Source organism: Acomys russatus, chromosome 1, assembly GCF_903995435.1.
Source record: "Acomys russatus chromosome 1, mAcoRus1.1, whole genome shotgun sequence".
Taxonomy (NCBI): domain Eukaryota; kingdom Metazoa; phylum Chordata; class Mammalia; order Rodentia; family Muridae; genus Acomys; species Acomys russatus.
In genome coordinates this window covers 28,423,602-28,451,000 of record NC_067137.1, presented here as the reverse complement: position 1 = coordinate 28,451,000, position 27,399 = coordinate 28,423,602, and the positions used below count along the sequence as shown (strand labels likewise).

General features: G+C 44.1%; 2 protein-coding genes across 2 annotated transcripts in view; both read right to left on the bottom strand.

Annotated features, from left to right (window-relative positions):
• The window catches only part of Apob (apolipoprotein B), a 38,438-nt gene extending 25,122 nt beyond the window's left edge, over positions 1-13,316 (bottom strand). The window contains exons 1-14 of the mRNA XM_051143365.1: positions 13,091-13,316; positions 12,706-12,744; positions 11,566-11,681; positions 10,283-10,428; positions 8,106-8,259; positions 7,286-7,441; positions 5,853-5,977; positions 5,096-5,181; positions 3,065-3,284; positions 2,067-2,294; positions 1,654-1,771; positions 1,399-1,545; positions 518-729; positions 29-266 (exon numbers count right to left, since the gene is read on the bottom strand). Coding sequence (XP_050999322.1) covers positions 29-266; positions 518-729; positions 1,399-1,545; positions 1,654-1,771; positions 2,067-2,294; positions 3,065-3,284; positions 5,096-5,181; positions 5,853-5,977; positions 7,286-7,441; positions 8,106-8,259; positions 10,283-10,428; positions 11,566-11,681; positions 12,706-12,744; positions 13,091-13,175 — 2,070 coding nt within the window. The 5' untranslated portion in view covers positions 13,176-13,316. The remainder of the gene's footprint in view (positions 1-28; positions 267-517; positions 730-1,398; positions 1,546-1,653; positions 1,772-2,066; positions 2,295-3,064; positions 3,285-5,095; positions 5,182-5,852; positions 5,978-7,285; positions 7,442-8,105; positions 8,260-10,282; positions 10,429-11,565; positions 11,682-12,705; positions 12,745-13,090) is intronic.
• The window catches only part of Ldah (lipid droplet associated hydrolase), an 868,625-nt gene that overhangs the window by 262,341 nt on the left and 578,885 nt on the right, over positions 1-27,399 (bottom strand). The window lies entirely within an intron of this gene.

Below are 27,399 nucleotides of genomic sequence, written 5' to 3'. Positions count from 1 at the left end.
CATTGAGATCCTTCAATCTCACACGCACCTCAAAGAGATCCATTGATGCAAGTCCAAAGACTGTGAGGGTGGTTTTCAGCATGGTTTCTTTGGGAAGATAACTGCTTGGGTCAAATATAAGATTTCCCTCTACTTTGGCTGAGACTGGGTCAAACGATGGAAGCGAAGCAGATTTGGAAATTTGATAGTTCCGGGAAAATTTTCTGAAGTCCATGATTGTTGGTAGTTGAATATTCTCCAGAGCATTTTTGATCAAAATTTTCAGACTAAATGAAAGTAAAAAATATACCTTAAGTGAAAATACCATGTTACTTGTTCATTATCTCTTCCTATCCAAAGCAGATACAGATTTCTAATTGCAACTAAGATATATGGACTTATATGTCCCAAGACTTTGGCTCAAGGTCTGTGCACATTCACTTAAAGTGTCCCTGAGGACAGGCAAGGCCAGAATGAGGGATTGATGTCCCATCCAAGGGTTTTCAGTGGCTTATGGGAGAACATGACTCTTACTTACTCTTGGACATACAGTTCTTCTGAGTTCAAGATGTTGGCAATATGAGATGCCACAAAGTTCTTCACCTGGTCACTCTGTTCCCATTGGAGAAGCTGGACAATTTTGTTAATATCTGATGAGGAAGGGGCCCTCATCAGCAAGAGATAGGCAGCCAGTCTCTTCTCCACTGGAGTGACACCATCCATAAAGGTATCAAAAACGACCCTTCGGACCTGCAGGGGAAGAGGATATTGACAGGATGGCATGGACGCTGGAGTGTCTGCCAGCTCATCTTTATGGGAAAGTCTAATTTCTTTATAAAGTGGCTGCAAATGCTGATACCTAATCTTTCCAGTGTCTCTCAGGGTGACCAGACCAAGGAATGGTTCCCAGAGGAATTGTATAGACTATGTGCTGAGCTCAATTGCACTAAAGCACACGCATCATGCCCAACTTATGCCTTGCATGTAGATCTGCTACTTAGTGAAGATAAGTGTCCTCCTAATGTAGATTATTTCAATGTAAAGATAAATATGGAAAATGATAGTGAGTTTAGGAAAGGCGGTTTCTTCACCACATAAGGTAGGACTAAATTTACTATTCACTTTGATGAGATTGAGTAGTAACTATGTTTTCCCAAACTGAGATAATGGTTAATTTGGCAGTAGGATAGCATGTAGCATGTAGAAAAAAATGTGTTCTTTCTTGTGGATTTGGCTACAACGTAGTGTGTTTTTCATGTCCACATAGTACTAGGATCCCAACGGGCTTACTGAAACTGACAATTTAGATGATTGTTCGGGAAGGCTGGGTGGTGAAATATAATTGATTGCATTTATGCTTTCTGAACCTTGTTGATCACCATCAACTTTCAGCTCTTAGAACCCCACAATATACTTTACCTCATCTCCCATTTCCATTTTCCTCAGGGCCTGGAGAGCAGCTTTCTGAATCAGCAGAGATGGTTTTGTACTTCTCACACAATTCAGGACTGAGGACTTGAGTTCTGGCATTACTTGTTCCATGGTTCTGCCCATATTTCCAATGATCTTAATTGAAGAAATGAGACAAGAGTTTAATCACAGTGTAGAAATAAGGGGTTTCTGGGATGAACATTTTTGAAATGGTATAGATAATACAAAATTTTGAAAGAATACCCTCAGAATCAGGTAGGTGTGGTCTTCATTCCCCAAGCACTCATTGCCAATTTGTTTCAATAAGTAACCAGCAATATCCTGCAGGTCTGGGCTCCTTGTAGGGTCCACTTCATAGTAACTACCAAGTTTAAGAGAGAGAGAGAGAGAGAGAGAGAGAGAGAGAGAGAGAGAGAGAGAGAGAGAGAGAGAGAGATTACAAGTTACTAAACATGGTTAAGCTTCTCTTAAAATCCAAACTTCTGTTTACTGATTATTATTTCCATCTGTCATTCTCAAAATGAGCAATAGAAAAGCAGAGGAGCAGGTGTCGGGATTTAAAGGTGGGGAAAGTGCCACACAAAGCAGAGATTTGGGGTTTCCTTTGCTCCCAGGAGGATTGCTGTAAGGTAGAGCAAGGCAAGATGGAGACTCACTTGTTAACCACATGGCTCAGCGCATACAGGGTGGCTCGGCTCGGATGCTCCTTGGCTGTGTTAAAGATCTCTCGCAGCCTCTGAGTTGAGGGATTTGGCATCAGAGCCACCAAGTAGGTAACAATGTCAAGCAGGAGAGGGTGAGCCTTCTCTGTTTTCAGCCACTGGAGGATGTGAGTATAGCACTGGGGCTGTCCACACTGCACCAAGGCTTGTAAAGTGATGGGGCTGAGGAGAGACATGCAGAGAGAGTTACACAGAGGAGCTTCATGACGAGCCCAATGTCCTCAGCACCTGGGTGTGTCCTCTGCCAGTAGAGTACACACATCCTTTATTTACTGCCCAGAGATAACTATCTATCTTTCAGATTACAGATCAAAGCCCAGGGACCATGAGAACCTCCTACATGATGTCTTCACTAGGGATATTGCCACCACAGCAGCATCATGGAGGGCAGGTGAAGGACCCTCAGGTCTGAAGTGAATGAGGACTGCTATCACTCTCCTTTGGTTGCAATATAGACATACCTTGTCAGCACAAACATGGGCCACCCCTGGCCTCGGTCCCTCCTGTGACCTCAGCACTTGGAGCAAGTATTATCCATATAGCTAGTGGAGAACCTGTACTGTTTTGTTTACCTGAGTTCTCTTTCTATTAGCCAGAAAGCTTTAAGGGAGATCCAAAATATGTTTTTCTCCAGCTTTTTATGGTGCTCACAGTGGAATTAGGGATTAAAGATAACCATAAAATGTGAGAGCTACTCAGTACTCTTTAGGTTAGCACACAGAAACATGGATGCCTTCAATGCTTTGTGTGTGTGTTTGTGTGTGTTGCCTACCAAACGCTAAACACCTTAGATGATAGTTCTCCAGACAGTAGGTATGAGCTGATTAATGGGTTAAGTGAGTTTACAAATAGTTCCCAAGATTCCTGGGCTAAAGGTTCTGCAGCTTCCACAGGTCAATTGAGAATTTGATTTGTAACCATTAAAGACCTACCTGGACACACCAATCAGCTGTGGCAAGAGGGATGCAATTGCTTCATGGCTGAGACCCCTCAGCTCAGTAACCAGTTTATTGAAAAGATTTGCTCTCTGAGCATTCTGCTCTGTGATAGACAATCTTTTCAGTTCTTGAAGGGTTTTCAAAGCAGCATCAGCCTGCTTTGGGGGTGACGTGGACTTGGTTCTCTCAAAGGCCAGACCCACCTGCTTGGTACCTGGAAGAAGAGAAGTGTCAAGAGAGTTTTGTTTTTCAATGACTTTGTTGAATATAAACTGGAAATGGCATAGGTATCAGAAGTGGGAGGAGAAAAGACAATGACTTCTTTCTCAACTTTTATTAGACATCAGACTCTGAACTGGATGTTTTCATTCACTCATCATAGCCTTCTAGAGGGGAGGGTGGTATTCTACAGCTCCAAGAAAGGAGAAGGGAAATAAGGTGAACAATTTATTTGATAATTCTTCAAAAAGTATTTTTTTTTAAATTTATGTGTATCTCTGTGTGGATTTGTGTGTATAAGTGCAGTTACCCACAAAGAAAAAAAAGAAGGTGTCAGAGTCTTTGGAGTTGGAGTTTCAGACAGTTGTGTGCCACCCAGTGGGAGTGCGAGGAACTGAACTCAGGTCCTCTGAAAGAGCAACATGTGCTCTTACCTGCTGAGCCACCTCTCCAGTCCCATTACTTTGAGAATTCTTACCCAAGAACTCTCTAGGTCTTTGAGGTCAACCTGGAGTTGAATCCAAGAGTGTGTGAATCTGTTATCAGATCATCCTGTGCCATACAGAATGTCTAGGAGGCACTACTCCTGCCATGGCAACACTGAGGCTAAACTTTGTGCTCCCCACCCATCCATTCTTCCACTTGGACCTCTTAGCAGCATGTGGAGAGGGGATACTCCTTGCAGCCCCATTAGAAGCTACAGTATTGACTTTGATTAGTCTTAGGTACTCATTCTATGGCTGATATTACCTTTAAACCTCATTGTGTGTCAATCCCCCCTTTGGCAGTGGTTTTCAACCTTCCTAGTCCTGTTAGTTATATTGTGGTGACTCCCAACCATAAAATTATTTTTTGTTGCTACTTCATACCTGTTATTTGACTACTTTTATGGATTGTAATGTAAATATCTGTGTTTCTTGATGGTCTTAGGTGACTCCCATGAAAGGGACGTTTGGCCCCAAAGGGATCATGACCCACAGGTTGAGAACCACTGGTCTATGGGCTGGACATATAGGTATGTGTCTCCACCCTCTGAGCTCACAGGCTCTACCAATCAAGAAAGAAAACAATAAAATAACAAACAAATCCAAGTGTTGACAGATTGACATACAAAACATCGCTGGCCTGGGGTTAAACTAGAATTTCCAAAAGCTTTTTTTTAAGTTCTAAAGATCACTTCCTTAGATCACTTCCTGGCCTGATTCTGAAGTTCTTTTCCTCCTTCTCTATATCATCTGGGATGAGTCTGAGTCTTATAGTCTTATAAATCTTATATGAGTCTTGTAGATTGTCAGTGTTGCCAGAGTTACCACATTCACCTCAGATTTCCAGTTTCTACACATACAATACCAGACAGTTGCATATATTGCCTCCTTTTACTTTGTCTGACAATCATTTGACACCCTGAAATACCTGTTTCTTTCTTTCTTTCTTTCTTTCTTTCTTTCTTTCTTTCTTTCTGATTTATTTTATTTATTACACGTACAGTGTTCTGCCTGCATGTATGCTTGCTTGCCAGAAGAGGGCACTAGATATCATTATAGAAAACCACCATAATGAGCCACCATATAGTTGCTGGGAATTGAACTCAGGACCTCTGGGAGAGCAGCCACTGCTCTTCACCTCTGAGCCATCTCTCCAGTTCCCTGAAATGCTTTCTTGATAGTTACAATCCAGTGGCCAGAACACCATAGTCCATATCACTTATTGGTCTTCAGGCATTCAAGAGGGACCATGCCAAGAGCTAGGCCATGGATGGTACCCTGTGGGCAGATTTCTTGGCACCTGGGAGACATAAAGTCTTACCTTCACTGAAGAAGCGACTGTTGATCTTAGGTGTGTCTTCAAGACTCAGTGTCTGTGTAACCTGTGTCATGATCCCATATTTATTCCTGGTAACACAATAAGTACATTGCATTATGGGTGACCAGTTCTCAAGAAAATGCTATTCTTTTCAAGCTGAAATGTCTTCATCTATTCTTCTGCCCCAATTTTGTCCACCTTTCAAAGGATGTTGAAATCCACCTATCTTGAGCCTCTGATGGGTTGTGCCCACTTCCTCCTGTTCACGTGAATTATCCTTTCTTATACTCTATACCAGTCTAGAATTCCCAGAGGGTCGGGACTATAGCCAGGCCTTGAAACTCTTTTGTAGCTCTCACAGCCCAGACTCGAGGATACAACCATTATCTAACAAATATTAGTCAAATGTCAGTTTTTAATATGAAGTTAGATATCTAAGTCTCCATCAGGAAAATACTAAATCTTTCACAAAGCTCTTTCTAACTAGGGCATTATACAACCAACAATTCACAACTATTCTGATTCCACAAGCCCCTAAGGTCTTAGTCTGAGATACCCTTTGTTGGCCTCTAATTGTTGCACATGCTCAAGATCTTTCTGGAAAACTCTCTGTTATCTTAAAAGCAGGACAACAGTGATCTCTGCCTTGTACCTTTCACAGCTTCCTCTAAGCCCATCCTAGTCTAGATTGGGCCCTCAGGAGGTGTTCACCTCTACCAGCCCACTAACTGATGAGCACCAGAAACCATGGGTGACCTACTTGTAGGAGAAAGGAAGGAAAAGATGCTGCTCATTGCAGGTGGCTCCAGACACATGCTTCCTCTTGGGGTCCAGGGTGTACTGGCAAGATTGTCTGCTGCTGATGAGAGTTGACAAGGGGCGGACCTGTAAACAGGAACAGAGGAAAGCATTTTGGTCAGTCCCTGGGATTTCAAGCTGGCTCTTGCCATAGGGAGTAGTCTTCAAGAAATCAGAGGCTGGAAGTCTGTAGCACTGGTGAACTCAGTGAAAGGAAGAGAACCCAACACTTGACATTAGCTAAGCAGACACAAGACAGCACATTCAAGGATGCATGTTCTATCCCAGCAGAGTGTTCCTCATGTTTAACACGTGCACCTTGCATCCTACATTACCTCCCATGCATATGTATACCTCACAGCTTCCATTTATATAAGCTTTTTAGTTTTTCACATTTCTTCCACATCTCCATGACTCTGTCCAGTGTGATACACAGATGGCAGATTCTTGGTCTTTCCTGGTCAGGCCTAGGAATGCTTCTCTGCACAAGTCACTTTATGATTTTATCAAATACTGTCCCTTACTGGCAGATGTGTAAACTCTGTTGCCACACAGGCTGGAAGCACGTTGAGGGGATGCTATCCATGGTTCATCTAATTCCATCTTCCTTTCTTTCTTCTCTGTCTTCCTCTCTCCCTCAGTACAAGGGTGAGCACAAAGCAAATTCTAAGAAAACATGCCAAGCCAGCGCATTGGCCTTGTCTGACTCTTATGGTTAATGACCATTACTTTCTAGCTTCAAGGAAAATGTCCAGGAAATTTGGCAGGGATGGTAGGAATTGTTCAGTAGTTCTTGTTGACTGAGACAACCTGTGACTCATGTCCTGGGTTGTGTTATAGGGACTGGGAAAACTCAGGTAATGTGTGCCATAGAACCCCGTGTAGCACTGAGGTGGTTAGCACTGAGACAGAGGAGCTTAGGCAGGACCCAGAGACTTAGCTCTAGGCGGGTTCTACTTGGGATGAAGAACAGGAGGCTGAGACAATCATTCATGTCACTTCATGGCCTGAGGGAGATGAGAGAACATAGGCCTTAGAAATTCTGTAGAGACCACTCACTTAGGACAGACAACTACTGGGTAGAAAAAAGAAGTGACAGGTATGTCATCTCAGGGGTACACAGCTAGATGGTTGGTGTTATGACAGAAGGACAGCAGGAAGGACCAAGCTCTGGGGTGGGAGTCTAGAATCCAAATCTATCCCTGGCGTAATTTATAACAGCCCTTCAGCCTTGGAAGTCCTTCTCATTTCTGGTCCTCAGGGTCCCACTGAAGTTTTTTATAATGGATAAACTGGGAAGGCTCTTCTCTGAGATTCCCACTGGCTAGAAACATGCCAGAATTTTCCCAAGAAGACTGTTGCTTAGTGTATATGATGATGTGGTGTGAGACTTACCAGGCCTTTGATGAGGGCAAGAGGGCTGACCCCTGTGCTGATGGGCTGGAAGCCATCACATTGCTGCAGGTTCCTCTCTGTGGACATTTCTGTTGCCACTGTTCCCTTTCTTGAATTCACGGTAACCTGAGTCGAGCAGTTTCCATACACAGTATCCTGTGGGAGCCCAAGATAAGGTACATTCTATGTGGGAAAACACACCAGGTGCTTGGGAGGGCTGGGAAAGACACCTGGGTCCAGAGGCAGGAGGGATATGGATTGGGGAATTTTCTTAGTCCCCAGAGGGTAGCATTGCTGTGACTGACCAGCTGGTAGGTTTTTTTTGTTTTTTTGTTTTTGGACATGGGGGAGCAGGGGATGAGGCAGGCCCATGATGGGAGTGCTCTCAGGGCAAGACAGGCAGGATGAGTCTCTCTGTTGTCCAAACATAGTGGAGTCAAGAGCTTAGAATAAAATCAGAACTCAGAAATGTTCTTGTGATTCTCTCTGAGGTTGATTTGAAATACAGTATATTCTAATCTTTCTGGTGTCTAAAATACTCAAGTCTTTCCTGTGTTATGATATAGGCACAGGGGGAGAAACCTTAACCATAGCAAATGGAGTGGCTTTTAAAGCAGACCCAATGTGTTCAAGGTGGTCTATCAGTGGGTTCTGGGGAGATGGGGAACTGTGGTCCCTGGTATCACACAAGTCCAGGGTCCCCCATGTAACCACTGTACAGCCTATCAAGAGACAGTGTATTTTATCTAACCAGCGGCTGGCCTCTGACATGTGAAGAGGACTTTGAAAGGCCACTGTCATCAGCTTTTAAGATTCTCACCAGGAACAACACTTGTTTGTCTTCTTCTGTCTCCAGGGGAACCAGGAGGGCAGAAATGATGCCCCGCTTGATGTTCAGGATGTATTTAGGCTCATCCTTGTCCGGGTAAAGAACGAGTTGTTTCCCTTCAAGAATGGCCAGCTTGAGCTCGTACCTGTCCAGGAGAAAGGAGGGACACGCTCACAGGAAAGCCTTTCTTCACTGTGAGCCTGCAGAGGGAGCCAGGGGCATGGGAGGGTTGCCAATGGCTCCTTTTGGGACATAGCTTCTTTATACAAATGGTCACCTTCCCCATACATTTCCCCCAAATCTACAAATATGTGTCAGTTTTCTCCTTTTTTTTCTTGCCTTCTTTTTCTTTTTTGGCTTGATTCAGCCCTCCCTTCTTTTCTCCCCTTGTCTTTTCTTCCATTCTTATCCTTTCTATGGACATCTCCTTGTACCCTTCAATGTCATGTCCTGCTCATATGATTCTGTACAGACTCTTGTGGATGTAAACACAGAGATTTTTGGCATGTTTTACACAAATGGCATTACATTAAGTGTGTGCTTTCTTCATCTTTAATTAATTCATAATCATTTAATTATACTCTGGGGACACATGAATCATTTGGTGTTGCCCCACTAGAGTCTCTACTGAAAGCTACACAATGTTTCCTGTTTTTTAGGTTATATACAATTCCTTAAACATTACACCATTTGAGAGCATTCACACACACACACACACACACACACACACACACACACACACACACACACAGTGGTCACACAGATACTACTGAAATAAACATCCATATACATCTATTTTCACACATGACTGCTTTTATTTAGATGGGCCAGAGTCCCGGAGATAACTGCTATGTCAACATAAAAATATTATCAGCTGGACATTTAAATATTATCAATTGCTCCATGGCTTTCATTTCTGCCACCAGTGTATGAGAATATACTACTCTTCCCTGTAGCAATGGGTGCCATCTCAGGTTTTGTAGCTCAATAGGTGTGAGGTGCGAAATCCTTTTTTTAATACATCATTTGCGTTTCTTTGCTACTAGTGAATTTGAGCTTCTTTTCATACAGCTGTCAGACACCCACTTTCTTATTCAGTCTCAGGCCAAGATGGAAGTCCAGGTTACTTTGATCTTAGGGGCTGCCTTACTCTTGGAGACTGTTTGAACCACTGAGGGCCTGGCTGTACCAGCTTCAGTTAAGTCCACAGGAGAAGAGGACCAGGCTCACCTCTCTCCCATAGCTCTTGACCTCTCAGAACATTCTAGAAACTGTAGTGCAAGCCTGCAGAGTCCTTGTGGTCAAGAGAAGGGGAAAGGATCAAAGAATAACTGCCACTTTCTCCTCTCACTACAGCTTTACCCTCACATTCTAAGTCTCTAGTAAGTGAGAAGTCTTGATGGAAGACAGAGACATTTTTGCCTATTTCTCAGATAAAAGACTAGGTCATAACATTTAGAAAATCTGAAAATAGGCAAGAGTTTCCCCTGCTACCAAGTTAACAACCCTGTATTTGCCTGTGTTCCCCATACTTAAGGCTTCCTAAACTAGACTGGTGCAAGGCAAGGGTGGTGTGAAACCACTTGAAGATTGGTACAGCACTGTCACTGATGTCTTAGGAGACATGCCAGTTATAAATGACAGTACTGGCCTCCAGTGCACAGTAGCTGCGTGGCAGTCCTGCATAGCCTGCTAAGGTCCTGCTTCCCCTTTGTCCTCGCTTGGACACATGCCACACCCTCATAAACACAGGGATCCATGCAGCACCTGTGATCACAGCACAGCAATGGCTGCCTGATCCACCCTGAAGACCCCCAGGCAGCATCCTTGCTCAATTCTCTAAACAAGATCTTGCTTGTTTAAACAAACCATCTCAGCTTTATAGTCTCAAAAGTGCTTCAACCATGAGATCTGTTAGAAGAACAATTTAAATGATAATCAAGGGAACTTAAGTAGAGGAGAGTCAATAACACTCCCCCGCCCCCTTTAGATAGATGTGAAAACACCACAGTACCCTGAGCTGTCGTAGGCACTGAATACAAATGCTAGCACACAAAGGCATGCCTGACACGAGTGTACACACTCACATCTTCACACACGCATGCATATGTAGCATGATCAACTCATGTACCATCCATGAAGCTCAGATACTTAAAGACAGGCCTTACCTAGACATGGCAGTTGCAAACTCTTCCGAGTTCTTGGTTTTCTTCATCAAGGCCTTGCCCTCAGGGTTGAAGCCATACACCTCTTTAAGGGTACACTGGCTAGTCCTCATGATGAAACCGCAGAGTTGGGGGACGTCCAGCTCCACCTGAGAATGGGAAGTAGCGACACATTCAGCTTCTCCATCCAGAATTAGGAGACATCACTGCAGCCCAGTCTCCAGTCAGGACACTGAGGGAAAAGGTTTTTGAGAATGATGTCATGGAGTCCCCAGAACCACAAGTGCTAAACGCATCTCCTGCGCTTCCATGCCTAGGCTTATATCTCTTCTTCCTACGTTAAGAAGCTTCTTATGTTTGCCCCTACACGCGGGAAGGAGAATGTCCTTGCATTGATTTTAAATTTACTTACTTTACTTATAAAGAGTTTGGGGTGATTGCCTAGAAGAAATGCGTAGTGGAATGAGAGTTAAGAAAACAAAATGAAACAAACAACAACAACAACAAAAATAGCAAGCAGAAAAGTGAATGTTTTCTTGATATCATTTTTCCAAACTGTATCTACAAGTGCCGGATGAGAGCTTCATATATGGGCAGAATTAAAATCGATCCTTTGTTGCTTTCTGGAACTATTCAAAGAACTTTCCAGCTTGATGGAGAAGCTCTGTGTTTGTGCTGCTTAATGTGGCAGTGTGAGTCACAAGTGGATGCTTGTTATATTTCAAGGAGTGAAGATAATAATTGCATTTTGTATTTTATTCAACTTAAATGGCCACCTGTGCCCAATGCTCATTGTGGTTGACCATACAGATCATCGCTATGGCTGAAGAGGGAAGAGGGCAGCTTTACAAAATGGGCTTCTCTTGCCAGCACAGACCCTAACAGCAAGGCGTGGGTTGACTTTATGAACATAGACAGGAGTGTGACAGGTCCCTCAGTAGGTAACATTTCATTTTAGATGTTTAAATGTCTCTCCATGTTATGTTTGACAGCATCCATGTGCATGCCCAGCACTCTCCAGCAATGGCCAGCTTCTTTTGTATGCTCACAGTCTCTCATGGTCAGATGCGCCTGGCCTCAAAGACCATTCCCTCCAATTACACTTTAGAAGCTAATGGAAGAATAATTTGGCTGGACTTTTCCCCCATCCTCCCCCTTTTGGGTGCCTTATTGTCACTTGAGGTTCCAGCAGATGCTAGAAACGGCTAGGAGGTTTCTATGAGGGACCGCGGGTGGAATAGGGCTGGATCCCAGCTGCGGGTTCCTCCAGCCCTTGTCCTCCATACCTTGCAGTTGATCTTGGTGGCGCTTGTGGAATCTGCAGTGCCACGGACACCGCTGGAACTTTCGGCCTCATAGTTGTACACGTACTTTCGCAGGTGCTTGAAACGAGTTGCATCTTCTAAAGTGAGGAGAAAATAAGTCAGGCCTGAGGATGAAGTGGGACAGCTATTGCTGGGCAGAGAGGGGCAGCAGTATAGCTGATGAAAGTGGTGACTGGGTTATCTGTGCTTGACCTTGCATTATACTTAATTTGTCTTTATAGATTTCACATTGGCACTATTTGGGCTAAGCCTGATGTTTAAATTATTTGGGATTCCTTGACTAGATCATCTGAAGTACATGAAAATGAGGGCCAACATCAATTAGTGGAGTTATGAAAGTCCATTGGAAGGCCCTTTGAAAAATTAAGTTATCAAAGGGACACTAAATGTTTTCTCGGTTTGAAGGTGCTATCAGCATGTGACTAATTTGAGTCTACGAAATACCAGAGACAAAGTTAACGGTTAGGAGTACCTGGTTGACTTTTAGACCCTTCCCTCACCCCTCCACCCAGCAAGAAGAAACTTCAGGAAGATTCCACTGTGCTTGACAGATATTTTGTGATTGAGTTGAGAAAAGTAACTGGATAGGAATCCGTATGTAGTACTGAAATATGGCCACCAGATGGAGGTATTGCCCCATCAGAGGAGAGGCCAACCCTGGCGCTCTGGCTCTAGGGAGGACACCAAGTATTGCCACAAGGTCTGATCCTCTGACCCCTTAGGTCCGGTAAATAGGAAGGGGCGGAGGGGTCTGGAGTTCCGCACAAAGGTTAAAGTCGACATTTCTTCATCCTCACATACTCGGGATCAATGATTAGTCAGTGATAAACACAGTAATGTCTCTCCTGTCTCTACCCCACCTCCATCAAACCTTGGAATGGAGCAGAAGGGTGAGGTAGAAAGGGCTGGGGAGCCTTTGTGAGAGGAGACTGGGTACACGGAGACTCAAAACCTTAGCTTCCATGGGTCAGAGCAGTGCCCCCTGACCTGAGCATGTAGGTACTATGTGAAAGGAAAGCCCGTAGGAACAGGTGCAGACGAGGGTGCGAGGAGAGGAGAGTCAGGGTGGGAGGTGCCCAGTCTAGTGAAGAAATGTCTTACTTGGACAGTTCAAGCGGAAGTTTTCCAAGACTTCATCTTCTGTAAGAGAAAAAGGCAACCTTGGCTTTCCCATGTTTTCCAGTGAGTTCCAGGGCCTGACAGGACAGACCCCCTCACAGGCCTTATTTATTTTAGTGCTATCTGGAGCTTTCTTCCTAATTCTCCCGCTAATTCTGCCCTCACCCGCAGCCCACCCTCCAGGAGTCACCTGCTAGCTCTACTTCTCATCACCTTCTTCCTTAGACCCCCAGCAGCTGCCCTCCCTCTCACCTGGCCCAAACTACCTAGCAGTCACCAGGCCACCACTTCCACTCCCCTATGTAACTGGTGGTTTGAAGCCACAACCTAGCGCTCTGGTCCACTCAGGCATTCCCCCATCACTCACGAGCCCAGACGCTGGCATCCAAGAACAGCAACAGCAGCAGCAGCAGCGGCAGTGGCGGCCGCAGGGCAGGCCTCTGTGGGGCCATGGCCGATGGTTTTGTGGGGTGGCTTCCTGCCTGTGGCCTGGCCACGGCCTAGCCCTGCTCCTGGCTCCGCTCCTGGCTCCACTCGGTCTTCTGAGGCAGCACCAGGCAAGTACTTGATCCACAGTAGCCACTGATGGGAATGCCCGGCCACCTGAAAAGGGCTCCTTTTATAGGAGGCTCTGGCTTAGGGAGAATTGCCAAAGGTCCAAAGGGCATGGCCCGGCGCTGTTTGCTTTTCCACACAAGCTTTATCTGGGTGGCTAAGACTGGATCCGACAGGGGTCTCACTGCTGGTTCAGTCACCGCCACCAGGGGCTTTTCTCAGAGCTTGCCTTTTCTCAGGGGGTCTCAGGCAGTGGATGGTGGGCTTACTCTCCTGTAAGGCTGCTCTATCTTCAGCAGATAAGCAACCACAGGGACAGTATGCCCTGCTCCTGCTCTGACAATGGAGCCCTCTAGAAAGCGTTTCTTAATGTCCTGGTAACGGCTTCTTCCTGTGTTCCCGTTTTGGTGGACTTTGATTTTGAATAAACAGTCCAGTCCTGACTAATTTAGCCAGTACAAGTGCCTGTGTGGAGGGAAGAGAAAGAAGGGGGCAACCTGGGGCGTCTGGTAAGTGACTGGGTTTGTTGTCCAAGTCTCCCAGAAATCTAGTGAAGAGGGGCTCCCAGAGCAGACCAGTTCTCCAGCGTCTGCTGTGGGCAGTGTCAGTCACAGAAGGAAACTGGTGAGATAGAACTGTGGTGGCCCTCAAGGGCCGATGTCTGTCTGTGCTGGGCTGTGTTGTCAAAGCACCTCCACTCTAGCTGGCGGGGTAATGAGGCTCATAGCGGGGAAGCTGCTGGTGAGCCATGGAAGTCAGATGGAGAGAATATTAACCCGTGTGTGTGTGTGTGTGTGTATGTGTGTGTGTATGTGTGTGTGTGTGTAACTGGAGGGGCATTTGGGAAGGAGTGGAAGTAGGTGGTAGCCTAGGAACAACGGAGAGGGAATGGAGTCCTAGAAGTACAGTCGTCAAAGCCAGTATCTATCACTATAGTACGTCAGGTGTGAGTGTGTGTGTGAGTGTGTGTGTGTGTGTGTGTGTGTGTGTGTGTTGCGCAAGAATATATAAGCTCACGGACATGTAGATGTAGATGTGCATGAACCTGTACAAACGTGCATACAGAAGGCGTAGGCCAACTTTGAGTGTTTTTCAACTTCATTCTCCCACCGAACCTGGAGCCCACTGACTATTTTGACCAGACCATTTTGGTAACAAGCTCCAAGGGTTCTGTCTCTGACTCCTCAGCACAGGGGCCAGGACTTGGCTGTTACTATAGCTCTTTTTGATGGCTGCTGTACTCAGCTCCTCTTGGCCACAGGGCGAGCACTCTATGCACAGAACGCACACTGCACCAGTTGTGCTTGATTTACAATATATCAAGATGTAAGAAGTATCTTGTAAAACTGCCCAAACAGGGCTGGAGAGATGGCTCAGAGGTTAAGAGCACTGACTGCTCTCCCAGAGGTCCTGAGTTCAATTCCCAGCAACCACATGGTAGCTCACAACCATCTATAACAATGTGATCTGATGTGCACTGTATACACAAAAAATAAACAAATCTTTTTATAAAAAAAACTGCCCAAGTCAGGCATGGTGGTGCAGGCCTTTAATCCCAGCACTTTGGAGACAGAGGCAGGCAGATCATTGTGAGTTCAAGGCTAGCCTGGTCTACAAAGTGAGTCCAGGACAGCCAAGGCTGCACAGAGAGACCCTGTCTTGAAAAACCAAAAAACCAAAACCAAAAACAAAACAAAACAAAACAAAAACCTGCCCAAACATTCTAATAAAAGTCTGACAGATGGTTCTGGAGCATTAGCTATGGACTCATAAGGAAGCACACGTAACCTCCCATTTTCTCAGAAGAGACTCACCACCACATTTCCTCATTCTCTGCACCTGACCCTGCACCCCTGTCCTTGTTGAGGTGTTGCTCGTAGCCACAAACTCCCCATGAGTAGCTAAACTCACTTTAGTGATTTGCTGTCTTGGACCATGCATGTCCTTATGGCTAAAGGTGGTCATTTCAGAGGTCTCACCCCAAGGCTAGCCAAGACCCAAAGCTCTGAAGCACCGGTAAAATTATTACTCTTGAGCTTCATTTCTCTGAGCATGAGACTAGCACCGTCAGTGTTTGGGGAGATGGTTCTGTTTATCCCATACATGTTTGCTCCAAGGAAAACAAGGGCAAGAACGCGTAGAGAAATGAGAAGGAGATGGATAACAGTAAAGGAACAGAGTCCAGACTGATAGCAGCAAATGAAGCCCACACCCTAACGTCAACATCAATGGGGACATAATTTCTAAGAATAGGGACTCAAGGCTGGATCCAGTCACATGGATGCAGAGAAGATGCTGCAATGTTTGGATGCCCAGAACCGTCTCTGTAGGAGAAAGCCCTGGCCTCCAAAGTACTGAGGTCAGCTTTCTTCTCTTTTCTTGATGGCCTTTAGAAAGTGTCCGCTGGGATCTGCAGACAGGGTCCAGTGCACAGGCACCACACAGCAAATGTCACAGTGTTGAGCTGACAGAGGATGCTCAGAAACGCTGAAAGGGCCACATGTCCATTTTCCTTAAATTACAAAATCTGCCTAGATGGTTGGCTAAAAGCTATCTGGAAGTATTTGTGACCACCACTGTGACCTTCATCCATCTCCCTTAAGCGGAACTCCTTTCAGCTCATTGCACTGAGTGACTTGGAGGTTTCAAAGGCTGGTTTGCAGAAAGACTTCAAATAGAATGAAGAGTCAGGAGATCCGGGAGTAGAAGCAGAGAAAATTCCTAGTCTCTAGAGAGCCCAGTTGCTGTGTGGGTATGTGGCTCAGGAGGAGATAGGTTGGGCTGAACTGTAGTGCATTTCACGTGAAGTTTTTAAATGACACCAACTTCCTAGGTCTCTGTGAGGTCACAGGATTAATACTATTTATGTTCTAGGAATTTTCCTGAAAATTAAGGAAAATGATGTGAGACACAAACCATCTAGCAAGATGTCTGGGAGATAAAAGGCATTTGATAAGGGATAATGGCTACCCCTCCTTATGTGTAAGTTACAGTGGGCGTGTGTTTGGTAGGTACCTGCCTGAACTCGGTAACCACAATAGGGCAACTGACGTTAACAGGCCGCAGGTGGCAAATCCAGGCCAAGGGAAAGGAGTGTGTGGGGAGGGCATCTGTGAGGGATTGTAACCCAGGCTAATCATCCATTTGGCATCTCATAGTGCTCTTTCCAAAGAAAATGAAGGCTGTGCTAAAGCGAGGTGGCGAGTAACTGTCATTGTCATGACACACGGACTAATCTCACTTAGTCACTATGACTTATCGGCTCACAAATGCTAAGTCCTGTTGTTTGGACAATAAATCGAGTACTCATAGGGCTCTGGAGTTTCTATTAGAAAGTCATGTGACCAGGAATTTCAAGGAACCAGACCATGTTAAATATCTCAGTTATAATCCCTGGAAGCAGATTCTTCATTCTGCCTTTTTGTGACCAAGTTCAAGGAACCATAGAGGCTTTTAAGGTTCCCAGAAGCCTGTAATGCTGAGCGCAGTGGGGCTTGAGTGCTGGAGTAGCTGCTCAGACATAATTTGCTGAATATAATAAATGAATTTATGCCATTTAGTTATACCCCATTGCTTCCAGGGAATTTATGTACAGTGACCATGATGCTAAGCAAACATTTTCAGTGATATAAAACAAAGAAATACATTTTGATATAAATTATTCCCAGCCAGGCTGTTACAAAAACAACAGCAAAACTCATGTGGTAAATAGGGAGTGGTATTGACAGTTATTAATTGGGCCATCTCTTTTCTGCCCATGACAGCATTATAATTGCAAATGATGCCTAGCAGCTAGGAAGTAAATTTCAAGAAATATAGAGGTTGTGGATGGAACCATGCCCAGCAATTCAGAAAATGCAAGTAACAAAGCATGTGCAACATGTACAGAAGCACATGTGTACAAATATACATAGAAACATGCACGTGCGTGCACACACACACACAGACACACACACACACACACACACACACACACACTGAGATGAAAGTGGTGTATTTGACGAGCGACTCAGGTGGAAGGCTCCTGAGTGGATCAGCATCAGTCAGGTGGAGACACTGCACGTGAGTGATTACTAAGCTCCCACGAGGAAGCAAAAGCAAACACATCTTTTCTGCTACTCTGCTACCAGGAGATAAGGTCAGAATGTCGAGTGGCAGTTTTTCCTAGGGAGAAGGGTCAGAGGACAGCGCGATTCTTCACTGTTAGAGAGCTCCCCTGGGTAGTGTTATCTCCCCCTTGACTTCAAAGCCATCCTTCCACTGAGACTATTCCAGGTAGATTTCATGGATTCCAGCCTTAATTTCAGTGTGGAACATGAGGCATGAAGGGTCTTCACACACGTATGATGAATAGGGTCTTGTGCTGACAAAAATTAATTATATTTTAGCTCGTGACATCCTGTAATTTTTCACTTGTTCATGCATTATCTTACTATTCAGAGACATAAGCCTGGTAGGCAAGGACCATGGTGAGTACACTGTACATCCTTCTCTTTGCCTCCCAAGATGAGCAGAGCATGGCTAAAGAATAAGCCCTATGGCTGCATGTGCCGCAGTCCTGGGGAGAGGTGTCTGTCCTGCATGCCGCATGCTCACTCTGCAGCATCGCTCCATATGTTTTACATCTGGATTTAGGATGTGTGGTGAACTTGAAGCTATGACAGGAGAAGGAACTGCAAACATGGATGGTGGGGGCAGCCTTTGAGACTGGTGTCAGTCTCTTCCTGTGATGGAAGGGCAAACCCAGATGATCTCCAAGGCCTAGTCTATCTCTGACTGTTGCAATTCCATGGACACTTTGGGAATAAGAAATACATAGAGAGATCACATTGTTTCCAGACTTTGTGGTGGTCAGAAGCTCAGGCTAAGGAGTCAGGATTCCTGGATAGGGTGGGTTTCTGAGAGTCTCTCTAATTCTGCAAAGATCATACTTATGTTGCTGACAAATTAGATGTTATCAGATTTCTGAGGGACGAGAAGACAGGCTCTTCCAGGAACAAGGCAACAGAGTACACCAATCATAACCTCTGCAATTAATTTCTTTCTTCCTTTCCTTCCTTTCTTCCTTGATCTTCCTTTCTTCTTTCCTTCCTTCCTTCCTTCCCTCTACCCCTCCCTCCCTCCTCCTCTACTTTCTCCTCTTTCTCCTTCTTCTGTTTTGTTTTTTTTTAGAAGACAGGGTTTCTCTGTGTATCCTTGGCTGTCCTGGACTCACTTTGTAGATCAAGCTAGCCTTCACCTCACAGAGATCCACTTGCCTCTGCACTGGGATTACAGGAGTGCACCACCACATCTCTGCAATTTCTTATTCAAGTTTGGGTGTAGGTCTTATCCTTGCCTTGACGTCATTTGCCTTGGTGTTATCAATTTCTTTTTATTAATTATTTAAACGTGTGTGTGTGTGTGTGTGTGTGTGTGTGTGTGTGTGTGTGTGTGAATGAGTGTGTGGAGGACTGAGAACAATCTTGAGAGTTGGTCCTTGCCTTTTACCTGGTTTGAGGCAGAATCTTTCTTGTTTTATGCTGTGTTGTGTACTCTGGGTTAGCTGGCCCATGAGCCGTTGTGGGATTCTCTAGTCTCTGTCTCCCATACTGCCACAAGAGTGCTAGGCCTACACACATGCACCACCATGTCTGGATTCTTCCATGGATCCTGGAAACCTGTGCAGCAAATATTTATCCACTGAATCATCTAACTGGCTCCATCTTTATTAAAAAGGATAACTTTATATTCTCATAAGACTAAAGCCAGACACCAGCCAAGGACAATACAAGTGGTAAACTTTACACCCCTACCCAGATCTAGCCAATGGTCAGAACATTCTCCACAGTTGAGTGGAGAGTGGAATATGACTTTCTCGCGAACTCTGGTGCCTCACATTTGACCATGTCCCCTGGAGGGGGAGACCTGGTGGCACTCAGAGGAAGGACAGCAGGTTACCAAGAAGAGACTTGATACCCTATAAGCATATACAGGGGGAGGTACTCCCCCTCAGTAACAGTCATAGGGGAGGGGAATAATGGGAAAATGGGAGGGAGGGAAGAATGGGAGGATACAAGGGATGGGATAAACATTGAGATGTAACAAGAATAAAAAAAAAAAAAAAAAAAAAAAAAAGACTAAAGCCAGAAAGACACAGTGCTCAGAAGGATGAGTGAGACCTGTGCTAGGGAGAGACAGCTGGAGACACAGTAATCCTGATTCACAAGACCTCTGAGCATCTTTCAGGATTCAGGGATCCCCCTGAACACCATCTCCTGGGAGCTTATTAGTGAAGAGAAGGGCAAGATCCTGAGTATAGGCCAAATCTGTGTAGTGTGTCATCAGCAAGGCTGAACTGAAGAGGACCAGTATGGTCCACAGGTCCAGAAAGGGATAAAACTGAGCCAAGTCCTGGATGCTGGGCAGGATTTGGGTCACTGAATGAGTGCTGCTACTGAAGAGAGCAGCAAGTTAGGAGTACATTAGAAGGGACTGACAGTCTGGGAGCCCACTGGAGTCCTTGGAAAAGTTGGGGAAAGTGAGATCTGGGATATGTAGGGAGCACCATGTACCAGGCCTGGGCCAGGGCTCCCAGGCCTATTAAAGGCATCATTTGTGTTGCAGGTAACTATAATAGCATGCAATTTACTTTACATTGAACATGGCACATATGCCTTTAAAACTGTAGATTACACAGAAGGCCACAAGCACTGGGCTGGAGGTTTCTTGTCGAGAGCTGTGAAAGGAGATGCAGGAATAGGATTAAGAGTCCCAGAGGCAGAGATGATGCCAGGCACCAACTGGGAACTAATTGTATTATTTTAGAATAGAGAAACTGAGATCAAGACAATTAAGCTTTTCTTGTCATTGTTTTACATGCTTTAAAATTTTTTTCATGACAATAACTGGACTGAGTTCATCTAGTTTACAACCTAGAATATTCATCCTATGGTAATTGCACTATATTGACTTCATACAATTGCTTGGAGATTTCTCTAAAAAGATGACTCTTTAATTAGTATTGGTATAGTTACTTATAATTTATTGCTTAATGAAAGTGAAAAAATGTAATTCATCACATAGAAACATAAATGTTTGGGGTCTTAAAGGGCCAGAGGTCCTTGAATAATTCTCCTTACAATATGCATGCTCATCAGTCTTTAAATACCTGGGCAGCATTAATAGGCTGTCTAACTGATGAACTTTGAGGAGGTTAAGTTACACTCTAGTCAGCTAGCATTTAAGAACTCTTAAAAGAGAAAGCACCCCAGCTTATCTACATATGGCTGTGTGGATCCACCTCTATCCCCATCCATACATATACATATGCACACGCACATGCACATACATACACATTTATACATACACATACCCGTACATACACATATACACATACATATGCATATACATAAATGTGTGTGTGTGTGTGTGTGTGTGTGTGTGTGTGTGTGTGTGTGTGTGTGTGTGTGCGCCCGCGCGCACGTGCGCACAACATGTGTTTGTGGGCTGAAGCCAGAAGGGGGAATTAGATCTCCTGGAGCTGGAATTACAGACAGTTTTGAGATGCCAGATGTGGGGCACTAGGAACTGAAATAGGGTCCTCTGGAAAAGCAACAAGTAGTCTTAATTGTGGAGCCATCCTTTCACTCCCAAGATAAGCATTTTCAAGTATTAAATGGGTAAATATTTTAAGCCACTCTTGGCAATTTTTTATCTTCTCTGGAGAAATATCTATTCAAATCATCATCATCATCATCACCATTACCATCATCATTTTCTGAGGCATGGTCTTACTGTGGTCCCCCAACTTGAAATCCTCCTGCCTCAGCCTCTTGGGTTTGACATTTTCCATTGAGTTCCTTAGGCGTTTTAATTGTAAACTCTAAGAGATTTTATGTCCTCTATAAAAGTCTATTATCAGATGCAGGATTTATAAATATTTTCTCTCAATCTGAATCATCTTTTAACTTGATTTGTAGCCCACACAATTTAAATTTTGAATAAGCCCAATTTATTCTTCTCCTGCCACTTTTCCTTTTGATGCTATCTCTGAAGAACCATTGTCTAAAACCAGGTGAAGCAAATCTGCTGCTGTGTTTTTCCTTCCAGTAAGCTTGTCTTGAGGGTCTGTCATCCATGTTGCGTTAATTTTATAGAGAGGTTTCCTTCTCAGCCTTGACTTTGAAATCTTTAGATTCTGTGAGCTGTTAAGAGGCTCTGTACTGCTTTTCTTGCCTCCTTGCTCATAGGATGTGACTCAGCCGCTAAGAGGATGACATCAACCCTGTTGCTTAACGCTGATTATTAAGCTCTGCTCCACCCTGGTGCTTCCCAAAGCGGTGGGAGCCCGCTGACTCTGAAGTGTAGTCACTGCATAGACAGGCCTAAGAACCCATCTTTTCAGAGGGAAAGTGAAGAGACGTTCTAGGTGTCTGAAGCCGAAACCACAAACTCCTTTGGAGTCCACAAATCCCAGAGAACGACTTCTTCCTTTTTTCTTTACAAAGTATGTGTGGTTATGTAAGGCACACAAAATGGACCAGCTCCCTCTATGGGAAGCATTACTAACAAATGAATGAGGCAAAGCGATAGCAAGCACCCCGAAATGATTACCTTTTGATGAAAGGGGAGCTAAGTCTTGGAGGTGGGGAGTGAGGGTGGAAGACAAATCAGGAAAATGAGGTGGTCTGTCATGAAGGGGTGCTGGGGCCTCAACAGTGAGGTGTTTGTTTCTCCACTCCTGGGGAGTAGTAGGAAAAATACTCCAGCATTATAAATACTTTAGAAACCCTAATATTTGCCAAGGGCCAACATTCGTGATGGTTTTTTTTTTTTTTTTTTTTTGTGATGGTTTCTTTTTGTAAGTCATTTTGTTTATTTATGCTGCTATGAATTTCTAGTTATTGTATAAGGTGGTGGGGTTTTCTTATGCAATATCTACCCCCACTGCTTCCTGCCACCCTTCTCTCCTGTTATTTCCCCTCACTCTCCCCATAATCCCCCTCTGCTCTCTTCGTGTGTGTGTGCGTGTGTGTTTGTGTGCGTGTGTGTTTGTGTGTGTGTGTGTGTATCTAGATTATGCATATGAGAGAAAATGCCCAATATTTTGTTGTTTTTTTTTGCCTTATTATCGTTTCCTGTTCTCCTCTCTTCATGTCTCATCTTCTTCTCTCATAACCCCCTATTCTACTTTCACATCCTATGCAGATGTGTAAATAAATATACATTTAAGTCTAGGTTTTGTATTCAAGAGAAAAATGTGGTATTTGTTTTTCTGAGTCTGGCTTATTTCACCCAGCACACTAAGCACTGGTTCTATCAAGTTTGCCTGGAAATGGCATTTTTAATTACTTCATTAATCATTTTCATTTTTCTTTATGGATGAATAAAATTCCGTTGTATGAATATACCACACTTTCTTGTTTGGTTTATTTGTTGATGGACATAAATGCTCTCATTTGATAATCAAATGCTTAAAAACTATAAGATAAATATTTTTAACGATCATTTTTACAAGTGGGAAAGCCAGGGCAAAAGGCCCTATATGAAATCAAATTCCACTGTCTTCACTTGCAAGTATGGGCACCTAGAAAAGGTAATTATAAATATATATGTATACAAAATGAGCAACAATAGTGTCTCAGTGCTGTGGCCGCCTTCTCTCTAGGGAAATGGACTGTGGCCTTATTTGTACAATTTGTATTGTAATAAGGCAAAACATTGTACAGTACTTGATTGCTTTGGTGTTCATTAAGCCTTTTAATCCTAATAAGTGTGGGTTTTAAGCTACATATTGTAGGTGATGTACCTGAAGCTGCCTGGTTTTGAAATTGATTTCAGGACCACCTGACATATAAATAGACACACTATAACTCAAACTCAGGTGTTCTGCCTTTATGGCATGTGAAATTCATACTTCGCCATCTTGAATCTCAGTAAGAGGGTGAGGAGAGCCATGATTCTTTATGACATTCCTTGGGGAAATAGGGAAGTCCTGAGTCTTAGCTGACTTCTAGAGAGGACACCCAGGGAGACAATAAGAAAGCCCCGTGGTGTTCTGAAGGCTGCTAAAGGGTACAGGGCTTAAAGGTATTTCCTAAGGTATGTATTTGATAACATCCAGCTTTCTGTTGAAATTGCTCAAGGGAGAAGCTTGAGTGAGTGGGAGCATTTGCTGTGATGTGTTCATAATGCAAATGCTGTTGATCATGTTTCTCTTCTGAATGCCTTCATAGGTTTTCCCAAGCAGCTAAACACAAAAGCTCACGTGGCCAGGTTAGTTCTTTCTCCATAGCTACCCAGCATTCGCCCAGTATTGCTCGGAGCGTAACTCCTGTTGGATTAACAATCTGATGTGTGAGACACTGCATCACACCCAGAAAAAACCCCAAGACTGAGTCAGTATAAAAATGAGACATGTGTCTTCTTATCTGGACCAGGTCAGTGCTCTAAACTGGAGTCCATGGGGAGTGGCTGGCATCACCATCACTTGCTGGCCCTTCAGGCAAAGCTTGAGGACAACTGTGTCACTTCATTTGGACAAGTCTGATGAAATGAGACAGTAAATCAGGCCAATTAATTTAAGTCCATATATCTGCTGGACTCTATATTCTTTCTGCTTTGGACATCTTAGTTGTGAGTCGTGATGAACACTGAAATCCAGACAGGGACTCTGGTATCACTTCATGAATAATATCACTGTGCTTCCTTGTTGCTGAAAGGTTGATGAGATGCTTGCAGCTCTAGTCATCACAGAGGCTGGGAAGAGCGAGATGGGGGAGGGGCTTTGGCAGATTCCAAGCTCGTCTCAGTGGTGACCTGTCCCCATCATTTGGACAGACCAGTAGCAGCTACTCTCTGGGTCCTGACTCATCCTCCTGCCTATCTTCTACGGAGGGAGTGAAAGCATCTCACATATATATCCCTCCCGCTCCCATCCTTTGCTTGTATGCCTGCCTTCTTCTCCAGGCATCACTATCACCCCCCTGCCCCCAGTGCCACTCCAATATCCAGACTCTTTATGAAAGCGATCTATCCTGCTCTCCCCGACAGTGTCTTCTCTTCTCTAGCATCCAATGCCCCACCATCTCCGAGTGATTTATTTTGAGTGGTTTTATGGACTGTGATGCTAGCACCTGTGGAACTCCCCCAGATGACTCTTCACAGAGTCTGGGCATTAGCCCACTTGAGCTGCTGTGTGAATGAGCTGCAGACTGGGAGTTTTAAGCAATAGAACATTTTTCCCCTCACAAGTCTGGATTCTGGAAGTCTGAGATGAAGGTGTTGGCGCACTTCTGAGTCCTTTCTTCCTGACTTGAAGTTGGTTTCTTCTTCCCATTGTGTGTGCCTGGGCCCCATTGTCTCCTCTTAAGGGGGCCTTACTAGTCCTCTTGGGCTAGGGCCTGTGCTAGTGCCCTATTGTAACTTTTTAGAGATACTGAGGTTCAGAGCTGCCACACATGCTTTATTCCACTTGGGGTTTGGCTTAAACAATTTATTTTCTAGATTCTGAGGATTTGGCAAAGTGAGAGCAGGATGCAAAGTGTCTCCCTTGCTTGTAGATACGGCCTTCTTGGTGTCTTTTCAGATGGCAGGAGACTGGTGGGGGGAGTGAGAGAGCTCTAGTATCATGTCATAAAAGGGGGCTTATTCCATCTTGAGGGTCCTGTACTCATGACCTAATTTAAGTCTAATTACTTCCCAGAGGAACATCTCTACATTGCTTTGTTAGGGAGACTTTGTTGTGTAAAAAGGTCACAGCTAGGTCCACAGGAAGTTGAAAAGAGACTTACAAGCTCCTTAGAGTGGGCAATGACATTGGCCTACACTTCCTATGTCTCCCAAGAATGGCTTTGGAAAGCTTCTCAAACCTTGCCAGCTCACTGGGTGACAAGGACTATGTTCTGATTGATTGTGTGGCTGCTTCTGAAACACGGCCTCCCCCATATACAAGTGCTTCCCGAGGTGATCTTCAGCCATGGCGAGTGCTCTGCGGAGGGACACTGTTGGAGAATGCTGCTATGGCATCTTGCTAGTCAGCGTGACTCCTCCACCCCACGTGACATTCATTCTCCAGGGAGGACGAACCCAGAAAACAACTGCTCGGAACAAAGATAGCTTGTTCACCACTGCAAAATAACCCAGGAAGAAGCATGATAAGGCTTGTTGACTTTGCCCTGTGGAGGGATCAAAAGCCACTTACTTCCCAGAGAGCTATGGACTCTCCAGCATCTTCAATTTAGCTGTCCCTTAGCTCAAAAGGAAACACAAGTCCAATGATGCACATAAGAAAACGCAGTCATGAGGCCCATTATTTTGTATGTTGACTAAAAGAAATAATAAAAGAGATAAGAAGACCACAAACTTTGCTCTAATCAGTATTGGGGGGGGGGTGCAGCGCGGGCGTGCAGTGGTGGTGGTGGCGATTCAGGACAGCGAACAGTTTGGTTGCCAAAAAAAAGAGAGACATAAAAGTACCACTTTAAGAAAAGAAGAGACCCAAAACTATGAAATTAGAAAGGGTTCATTTAGATGCAATGCCAGGCTTCTTCAAAGAAGTGCTAGAGGAAGCATCTTTTGGCTCTTTATGTGTGATGTCTTTAAAGTGACTCTGAAGACACCAGCCAGCCTATGAACAAAAGGCATATTAATAGAATATGGTATCAAAATAAAGTGAAAATGTTATACCACTTCTCTCAGCACAAAAATGAATTGATTCCATTATGGGTCAGAGCATTTACTCTGTATGATTCCAATCTTTTAAAGTTTGTTGAGGTTTGTTTACAGCCGAGAATATGGTTTCTGTTGGTGAATGTTCCGTGGGCAATTGAAAAAAAATGTATTACGCTGAGATTTTTTCCAATTCTTATAAATACCAGTTTAATATTACTTGTTGATGCTGTTGCTGTTTTTATTTATATCCTTGCTGTGTTTTCTCCTTTTTTTTTTTTTTTTCTGGGACAAGGGTGTTGAAGCTCCTAAATACAAATGAAGCTGGGTTTCAAAAACAAATACAATGACACTTCTTAGTGTCAGCCAATCAGGAGAGCAGGATGAAAGTATTTATCAATATCATTATCCCTCAGCCTTTACTGGGTGCTGACAGAGAGAGGAGGTAGATTGTGATTAAGTAAACTGGGTTCTAAGCCCAAGACGGCTCACAGAGAATGAATCACAAGCAAAGAACGTGCATTGCTCGAGGCCCCCGACACTCAGATAGCTGATGGACAGCTTGGTCTTCATGTGGGTCCCCTAGCAAGTGGAATGGGGCTGTCTCTAACATGGATTCTACTGATTGCTTTCGGATCACTTTCCCCTAGCTGGGCTGCCTTGTCTGGCATCAGCAGAGTAGGATTTGCTTGGTTCTGATGTGACTTGATGTGCTGTGGTAGGGTTGGTAATTTGTGGGGAGGGGGTGGGAAAAGGGGCCTCTTCTTTTCAGGAGAAGGGGAGGGGTGAAGTAGGGAAGAGGGTGGGAGAGATGGACAGTGAGGCGAGGAGGGTTGGGATTGGGGTGTGAAGTGAAAAAATGAAAACATCAAAATGATAAAAAAAAAAAAAGAAAAGGGGAATATAGGAATATAATATAGAAATAAAAGAAGAAAAGGATAAATTATTGAATATGCTCTTCAACTATAAAACTTTTTTCATTCTCAAATATTTCTTAATTCATTGGTATAGAGTTCTGTATATTGATACAGAAATCAGGTTATTTTTGATACATGGGTATAGAACTTTATATATTGATTCAAATTTAAGGTTATTTTTGATGCACACACACATGTGTTTCTACTCTGGTATGAGATATTGGACCTGTACAACCCATTTACAAATGTAAGGTTTTTTTCCAGTCCTATTAAATAGTGCTATTACAAACTCTTTAGGATAATTAACTTACACAAATTAATGGCTAACCCACCAGACTCATGGTCATGTCTGATACTAGTCTAGTCTGTCACAGAAATACACATCCTAGGTTGAACAGATGATAAATATCTAGAAGCAAGCAATGTTTACCTATTTAGACTGGGGTGCATGTGTGTGCGTGTGTGTGTGTGTGTAGATGTAAATATGAATGTAAAGAGATAAATAGATGGTCCTCAAATACTTCAGAGACTTATAGAATATGGCATGTAAAGA